At 39.9% G+C, this 8,961-nt stretch overlaps 1 protein-coding gene across 2 annotated transcripts in view; it reads right to left on the bottom strand.

Annotated features, from left to right (window-relative positions):
- Atad5 (ATPase family AAA domain containing 5) overlaps positions 1-8,961 on the bottom strand; it is a 53,665-nt gene that overhangs the window by 16,480 nt on the left and 28,224 nt on the right. For both annotated transcript variants that reach the window (XM_031352318.1, XM_031352319.1), the window contains exons 11-14: positions 6,845-6,941; positions 5,378-5,457; positions 4,998-5,137; positions 3,792-3,942 (exon numbers count right to left, since the gene is read on the bottom strand). In XM_031352318.1, the coding sequence (XP_031208178.1) occupies positions 3,792-3,942; positions 4,998-5,137; positions 5,378-5,457; positions 6,845-6,941 (468 nt within the window). The remainder of the gene's footprint in view (positions 1-3,791; positions 3,943-4,997; positions 5,138-5,377; positions 5,458-6,844; positions 6,942-8,961) is intronic.

Raw genomic sequence — 8,961 nt, 5'->3', positions numbered from 1 at the left:
AAAAAAAAAAAAAGATAAAAACCAAAGGCAGACATTTTCTTTGATTCTTATAAGTAAATGCTCAATACAGATATTAGTGTATTATTCTATTTATTCTAAGAGAATGACAGGACAAAGCAGCTAGTTGGAAAAGTACTCTTTTCCAAAGATACATATTTTTCTTTGATTGGCTGCAAAAGTCTTTCTAAGGTACTCAGACAGGACTCAATCTTTTGATACTCTGTGGGGTGCGGAGCCTCAGATCCATGGGAAAATGGCACCCTTGTCCCCCAGGCTTAGAGTGATGCAAAGCCTTCTCATCCATATGTAGATGTTGATAATATGTGCAGAAAAAAGTCTGACATAACCCCCCACTCCCCAAATTTACAGCCTTAAGACTGATCCTACTTAGAAGAATGAAACCTGCCTCCTTGTTCAGCTATATACCATAAACCTGCCTCCTTGTTCAGCTATATACCATAAACCTGCCTCCTTGTTCAGCTATATACCATAAACCTGCCTCCTTGCTTATCTGTATGTAATAATCCCACGTCTGTTTGCAGCTGTATACAATAACCCTGCCTCTCTGTTCAACTGTATTTAATAAATTTGCTGAGCTTCTGAGGTGTTAGGGTTTCTCCATCAAAGAGCCCAGTCCACCTGATTCCAGCTTTTCTCTGTCTGTATTTTTAATTTTTCTTATTCCTATAACCCCCCCAGTCAGTTCCATTCCTGGAGCCAGGCCAGACCTGGCAATCCTCTTTACCTCTGCCTTCTAAGTACTGGTATGCACTAAATGTCCAGCATAAATACCTAATTTGGAAATAACACAATTTCTCCAGTTATTTTTGCTATAGGTGCTTGAAATCAGAAGATCCTGGAGAAAAACAGATAATAGCATACTCTGGGCTCTATAGTACATCATTATTACATTAGAACAGTGTGTATTGACAAAGATGTTCTGGGGGATGGAAACAAGGTCAGAACACAAAGGGATTATCTCTACTCTCCTGCAGATGAGGCTCTCTCATCTCAGTCCTGACAGCCTTAGTTGACAGTAGAGCAGTATCTTCCGTAGTCGCCACCTGACTCACTTAAATCCATAACTGAGCCTTGTTCAATTGTCTGCTCCATATCCATGGATCATATCCTATCACTTACATATTAGAGGTTTTCATTAAACAGAATGACAATTGTGAGTTTAAAATAGTTATTCTCGATATAATTTTATTTAAAAATCACCAGGTCGTTCTGGGGCTGGAAAGAAGCATCAGAATTAAGAACACTTGTTTCTTTTGCAAAGGACTTCGGTTCAATTCCCAGCACCATATGGCTCACAACTGTAGAACTCCAGTTTCAGAGGATCCAATACCTTCTTCTGGTCTTTGCGGGAACTAGGCACTAGCATGGTACACACATGCAGGCAAAAAAAAAAAAATGTCTTAAATGAGACATTAAATGACATAGGTTTTATTTTTTGAGACAGGGTTTCTCTGTATAGTCCTGGCTATTCTGGAACTCACTCTGTAGACCAGGCTGCCCTCAAACTCAGAAATCTGCCTGCCTCTGCCTCTGCCTCCGGAGCTCTGAAATTAAAGGCGTGCGCCACCTCTGCCTGGCTTAAATAACATAGGTAAGAGATGTAAAATCTTAGTGCTCTGAAATCTGCCAAGTTTAAAATTAAGTACTCATGAGGAATGAGCCATGGGAAACAAATCTTGAGAAACACGGAAATCTAGGAATTGCAAAGTCATCCTTTTTTATTTAGATTTTTGTTTTCTTTTCTTTCAGAGATAGGCTCTCAGCATGTAGCCCTGGATAGCCTAGAACTCATTATTTAAAACAAGCTGGCCTAAAACTCATAGTGGTCCACATGCCTCCCAAGTGCTGGAATTAAAAGCATGTGCCCCTTGACTGAATTCAATCTTTTGACTAGACAAACCAACAAATATCATTGATGAGACACTAGCAAGGGTGTTCAGGTGCAGTACTATAGACAGAAGCAGAATCAGTCCAGGTCTAAATGCTGCTATGATATTGGCTAATACAGCAGACCCAAAACAACCAAACAAATTCAGAACAAAGGTCAAGTTAAAGAAGACAGAAGTGCCCAACATCTAACAAGACCAACTGTACAGTCTGAAAGGCAATTGAAAGTATCAGGCATAAAGGCTGGAGAGATGGCTTAGTGGTTAGGAGAACTTATATCTTTCCTAGAGGACCCATGAGCATCAGTTCCCAGCACCCACATCAGGCAGTTCACAGCTGCCTGTACCTCCAATTCCAGAGATCAAATACTTTCTGGCATCTGCCAGCTCTACATGCAAATGGTGCACATACACTCATGTGCACATACACACATACACGTGCATACATACACCCAACACCTAAAGAAACATAAGAATATAATCCATAAGTAAGACAGGAAAAGCTGAAAACTAACTCAGATATTATACAGATGACAGATATATAGACAAGAACAACAAAACAGCTATAACCACATTCTGTATGATCAGATAGTTACAGGAAAATGGGGCATGTGAAAACTGGAAACACAGAGGATAAAAAGGACCCACATGAAACTTCTGGAAATGAAAACTATGCTGGACAGCACCAAGAGCACCTTAGATACTGCAGAGCATATCCACAAACTTGAATATATAGTAGTAACTATACAAATGGAATAAAAGAGAAAATGACTGAAAAACAGATGACGGTAAGCAGAGACACATCGTCTACTAGACAGAGATGATGTCTGGCTGCACAGTAACAGCAATGACATGACAGCCTTTATCCGGAGTGAGCCAGAATGAATACTTGAACTCATTCATCAATTACTTGAAGTGCATCAGTATTCTTTCATGATGTCATAGGGAGAACAAGCCTACCTACTTCAGTATTCTAGTCATACAACAGAACATGAATCTATTAACCAGTGGCTTATAAGAAAGGCAGGGAAGGAAAATATGGCAACTGATATCATAAGAATACATAAGAGGGGGCTAGAAAGATGGCTCACTGACCGGTCTTCCAGAGGTTCTAAATTCAATTCCCAGTAACCACAACCATAGCTCCCAACCATCTGTAATGGGATCCATTGCCCTCTTCTGGTGTGTCTGAAGACAGCTACAGTGTACTTACATACATTAAATAAATAAATAAATAAATAAATACAGTAAGAAGCCAAATCCATAGTGTGACAAGGGCTCAGTTCTTCAATACATACCTGACAGGAAAAGAAAAGATAGGGACTTGATAGAGAGGTTGAAGAAACCCAAGAAGCAAGAACTAGTTGAGTGTGAGATGTGGGCCTTGTTTGGATACGGATTTGAACAAATCAAACAAAATCACAAACAACTGAAATCAGACTGTTTTTTAGCAAGGAACAAGCTACATTTTTAGATTTGATTATGCTATGTTTTTAGAAAGCCCTTAGTGTTTAGAACATATAAGAATGGTGTTGCCGGGCGATGGTGGCGCACGCCTTTAATCCCAGCACTTGGGAGGCAGAGGCAGGCGGATTTCTGAGTTCGAGGCCAGCCTAGTCTACAGAGTGAGTTCCAGGACAGCCAGGGCTATACAGAGAAACCCTGTCTTGAAAAAAACAAAACAAAACAAAACAAAACAAAAAGAATGGTATTGATGTTTAGTTTATGGCCTTCGGATTTATTTTACTTCAAAATAGCCTGGGGAACAAAAGCGTGTTTATGTACAGGAAAAGATAAAAAAAATAATTGGTAGATGCTTATAACTATTCTCTCAAGATTTGATTTTTCCAAACACTACTATAGCTCAGGTAGTAAGTTACTTACTTGGTGACTTGCCAATGTTGTAGTTATTAAAGAAACAGGGTTTTTGTGAGTTTACGCCTTGCTTATCTACTTGATGGGACTGGGTAGCTTCCTTCAGCTGGGACAGGATTTGCCTACCACTTCGCTGGGAAGAGGCATTCACTTCAAATATCTAAAAGAATATATATATTTATTTAAAAAACAGAAATAGATTTTTTTCTTTTCTTTCTTGTTCTTGAGACAAGGTCTCACACCATAGCCTAGGCACAGCAATTCTTCTGCCTCAGCCCTCAGCTTTCCAACTGCTAAGATTACAAGTGTGAACCATCATGCCTGCTATCTCCTTTGCACACTGAGTGCATGTGGAAGCGAGAGGATGACCTTATTGTGTTCCTCAATCTACATCCACCATGGTTTTTAAGAAGGGGCCTTTTATTCATGTGTGGTGATTCACATGGTGATACATACTTGTAATCCTATCACCCAAAAAGGCAGAGGCAGGCCAATCTCCAGGCCAGGCTAGCCTACACAGAGAGACCCTCTCTCAAATAAACAACCAATCAGGCGGGCCAGATGGCTCAGCAGATAAGAGAGCACTGACTGCTCTTCCGAAGGTCCTGAGTTTGGATCCCAGCAACCACACGGTGGCTCACAACCACCCGTAATGAGATCTGATGCCTTCTTCTGGTGCGTCTGAAGACAGCTACAGTGAATTGCACCGGAGCGAGAGCAGGCCTGGCAGAGGTCCTGAGTTCAGTTCCAAGCAGCCACACACATGATGGCTCACGGTATCTGTACAGCTACAGTGTACTCATACACATAAAATAAATAAAATAAATCTTTAAAGAAAATAAAAAAAATAAATAAACAACCAATCAACCAAAGAAGGTAACAAACAACAGTCTTTGGGTGAACCTGGTATTCATGATTGGTGAAGTCCACCTATGCTCAAGAAAAATGCCTGACTTGGACTCCTCAGCCCTGGAACAACAGATATGCACTACCTGGCAGCATTCATGCAGGTGCTGGGCAATCTGAACTCAGTCCACAAGCACTTTTCCAACTGAGTCATCTCCCTGTCACCCTGTTCTCTTTTTTGAAACAAGGCTTCATTAACACAGGCTGGCCTTGGATTTATGCTCTTCCAATGCTAGACTACAGGCACACTGGTGAGTTTACTTTTCAGTTCAGTTCTTACATTAACATTCACTGTAGCTAACTCCTAACCTTAAATCCCAGCTCCTGAGCACAAGCATACACGGCAGCAGTTTTTCCCACTCCGGTTGGTCCTGTTATAAGAACAGTGTTGCAAAGGCGATACTCTTCATCACCTGAACTGCCTTCAAAGTCCATGCTATCCGAAAAATCTGAAAAAGGATTCAAATACAAATAAAATCATCAACTACTTAGGCAGTACTTTTACCTCAAGAGACAGCAATTAAATCCTACAAATCTCTTGTACATAAATACTATAAAGTAGAATTCACAAAGAATAAAAAAGTCAAACATGAAATATACTAATGGTTAAGTTTATATAAATTTTACCTAAGCTAACTCTAAAATGTTCAATGAAATTTTAAAAATTAAAAAAAAATAACTCAAAATACCTTCCTCTTTTTCATCTCTCTTTCCTTTCAAATTCTGTCTTTCTTCCAGTTCAGCTCTTCTTTTCCAGCCCTTCAACCAACTGTCATAAAAGAAATTTGTTAATATAAACAATCTTTAGATATATAGGGCTGTGTTGTAGCTCAGCTGTAAGAACACTTGCCCTGAATGCATAAATCCTGTGTTCTATACCTAGCAACAAACAAACAGGGTATGCAGTACCCTTATGATCCCCACACTGCAGTTCCACAACTCAGGAGGATCACAGTGTATCTGTGAGTATGTGTGGTTGAGGAAGTCAGAGACTAACATGGAGGACTTGGCTGTCACCTTCTACCATGTGGGTTCAGGGATGGAATTCAGGTTGTCAGGCACCTTTACCCCCACCCCACCCCCACTCCCCAGCCATTATAATGATCCCTCCTGATTTATGTTTTTGAGACAGGGCTTGGCTATGTTGCCTAGGCTGACCTTGAATTCACAGTATTCTCTTCCCCAGCCTCCAATGTGCTAGAATTTCAGTATACCATGACACCTAGTCTTGGAAAGGCAATTTTGTGAGTCTGAGGCCAGCCCGGTCTACAGAGCTAGTTCTAGGAGAGTAAAGGCTACAAAAAGAAACCCTATCTCAAAAAAAAAATCCCAAAAAAAGAAAAAAAGAAGAGTATCACACAGCCCAGGCTAACCTTAAACTGTAGTTCAAACTGGCATTTAATAACTCCAAGTCTTCCTGTATATCCACCTCTAGATTGCTGGGATTACAGGTGCCCCATGACCCGCAGATGTAATCTTATTTGAAAGTTTTATGAGATAGTTTCAATAGCATAAGTTCTGATGAATAGAAAATTTAAAAAGCCAGCTGGTGGTGGCTGGCAAACACCTTTTTTTTTTTTTTTTTGGTTTCTCGAGACAGGGTTTCTCTGTGTAGCCCTGGCTGTCCTGGAACTCACTCTGTAGACCAGGCTGGCCTTGAACTCTGGCAAACACCTTTAATCCCAGTATTTGGGGATGGAGAGCAGAGGCAGGCGAACCTCTGAGCTGAAGGCCAGCTTGGTCTACAGAACAAGTTCCAGGACATCCAGAGCTACATAGTGAAACCCAGTCTTGAAAAACCAAAGTAAATAAATAAACAAACAAAAAAATAGAAATAAGAAGAGAAAATTTAGGCCGGGCGGTGGTGGTGCACACCTTTAATCCCAGCACTTGGGAGGCAGAGGCAGGTGGCTTTCTGAGTTCGAGGCCAGCCTGGTCTACAGAGTGAGTTCCAGGACAGCCAGGGCTACACAGAGAAACCTTGTCTCGGAAAAAAAAAAAAAAAAAAAAAAAAGAAGAGAAAATTTTTACTCGCAATTATTTTCTAAAAAGACATCCCATGTAATACTACTTTGTAGTTTCTAAATATATTTTTGTCTAAATAACAAAACTAAATTCATAAACTATTTCTTAATACCTTTACAAATTCTACTGACCTATGTAACTTTTTGATAGCTAACTCATTGCCTATGAGTTCATTTGAATTCTGAGGCTGGTACTTTTCTGTCCAAAGCATGTCTTCAGTTCCAGAATCTAAAGAAAAAAAATAAATAAACATAAGCAAACATTCTTAGATATTTAGATTATTATAGATATAAATATTATTTATTATTATAGATAAAAGACATGAATAGAAAGATTTTCATTTATAAAATGCAAAAATGTTTTTAAAACTTTTCATTTAAAATTTATCACACTAAACTCAATACTTTAAACAAAAACAAAAACCAATCATATAGCTTTAATCTCAGTACTTGGGAGGCAGAGGCATGTAGATTTCTGAATATGAGGCTAGTCTAGTTTATATAGTGAATTCCAGGCCAGCCCATGCTACATAGTGAGAACCTGTATTAAAAAAATAAACAAACAAATAAATTAGAAAAAAAATTAAAATTTAACTATTATAAATACCAATTAATGGAGGCTAGAGAAATGGCTGAGTGGTTAAGAGCACTGACTGCTCTTCCAGAGGTCCTGAGTTCAAATCCCAGCATCTACATAGTGGCTCACAACCATCTGTAATGGGATCTGATGGCCTCTTCTGGTATGTCTGAAGATAACTACAGTGTACTCATATACATAAATAAATTATTCCTTAAAAAAAGAGTAATATGTGTACGACTTTTAATAACTATATTTTAAATTACCATGTTTAATAATAGGAACCATGAAACATGTAGCCAGAAACAAATAAGCTAAAGGATCATGTTCTGATTTTATGATGTCAATCTAGGTAAAGAGAAAAGGATACACCTCTCCCAAAGACTGCCAAGACGGCAGTTCTCTCCAAACTACCATGCCAGCCAAAGACAATCAAAATCTGAATAGGGATTTATACAGGTAAGGAAACTGACAATATAGTTAAGGAAGACAGTTCATAAAAATATTCCTCATGGTAGGCAATGGGGCTGGAGAAATGGCTCTCACTCGGTTAAGAGCACTGGCTGCTTTTCCAGAGGACCCAAGTTTGTTCTCAGCACACACATGGAGGCTCACAACTATGTATAACTCCAACGCCAGGAGATCCAATGCCTTCTTTTGGTCTTTGCTAGCACCACCCACACCCCCATATAGATAAAATAAGCTAAAAATTTTTTTAAGAAAATGGTGCCAGGCGGTGATGGCACAGGCCTTTAATCCCAGCACTTGGGAGGCAGAGGCAGGTGGATTTCTGAGTTCGAGGCTAGTCTGGTCTACAGAGTGAGTTCCAGGACAGGCAGGGCTACACAGAGAAACCCTGTCTCGAAAAACCAAAATAAGAAACAAAACAACAAACAAAAGAATCAACTCAATAGAATACTTTAGACAAGGTATGATTCCAGGCCTTTTTCTCTTCTTTTTTTGAACTGCTGGGCATTGAACTCAGAACTATGTTGTACTCAGTAAACTGTAGCCGCAGTAACAGGTCTTGGACTCAACTCAATATCCTAGGTAGTTCACAGGGTTTCTCTGTGTAGCCCTGGCTGTACTGGAACTGGCTCTGTAGACCAGGCTGGTCTCAAACTCCACCTGTCTCTGCTTCTGCCCCTGCCTCTGGACTGAACTGATGGGACTAAAGGCGTGGGACAAAACTGCAGGTAGACCTTAAAGTAGACCCTCCTGAGAGCTCTGACTAATCTCTGGCTTACAAGACAAAGCCTATGTACATAGAAGGAAAGTGTAGTGAAGGCTAACAATTCTAATACTCATGAGTTCAAGGCCAGGCAGGGATACACAGCAGAACTTTGTGTCTAGAACCAAAAAAGCAGATATATTTACATAAGTACAGAATAAAACTATAAATTTAACACCAACATGTTAATATGGTTTTTTATGAGCCAACAAAGCTATTTGAGAAGTTGAGACAGAAGACCAAGTTCAAGGCCATCCTGGGCAACATAAGAAGAGTATTGTTTAAAAAGGGGAGAGGGAGCCAGACAGTGGTAGAGCATGTGCCTTTAATCCCAGCACTTGGGAGGCAGAGGCAGGCAGATTTCTAAGTTTGAGGCTAGCCTGGTCTACTGAGTGAGTTCCAGGACAGCCAGGACTACACAGAGAAACCCTGTCTCAAAAA

The sequence above is a fragment of the Mastomys coucha genome, unplaced genomic scaffold, assembly GCF_008632895.1.
Source record: "Mastomys coucha isolate ucsf_1 unplaced genomic scaffold, UCSF_Mcou_1 pScaffold5, whole genome shotgun sequence".
NCBI classification, from domain to species: Eukaryota; Metazoa; Chordata; class Mammalia; order Rodentia; family Muridae; genus Mastomys; species Mastomys coucha.
This window is presented reverse-complemented; position numbering and strand designations above follow the sequence as displayed.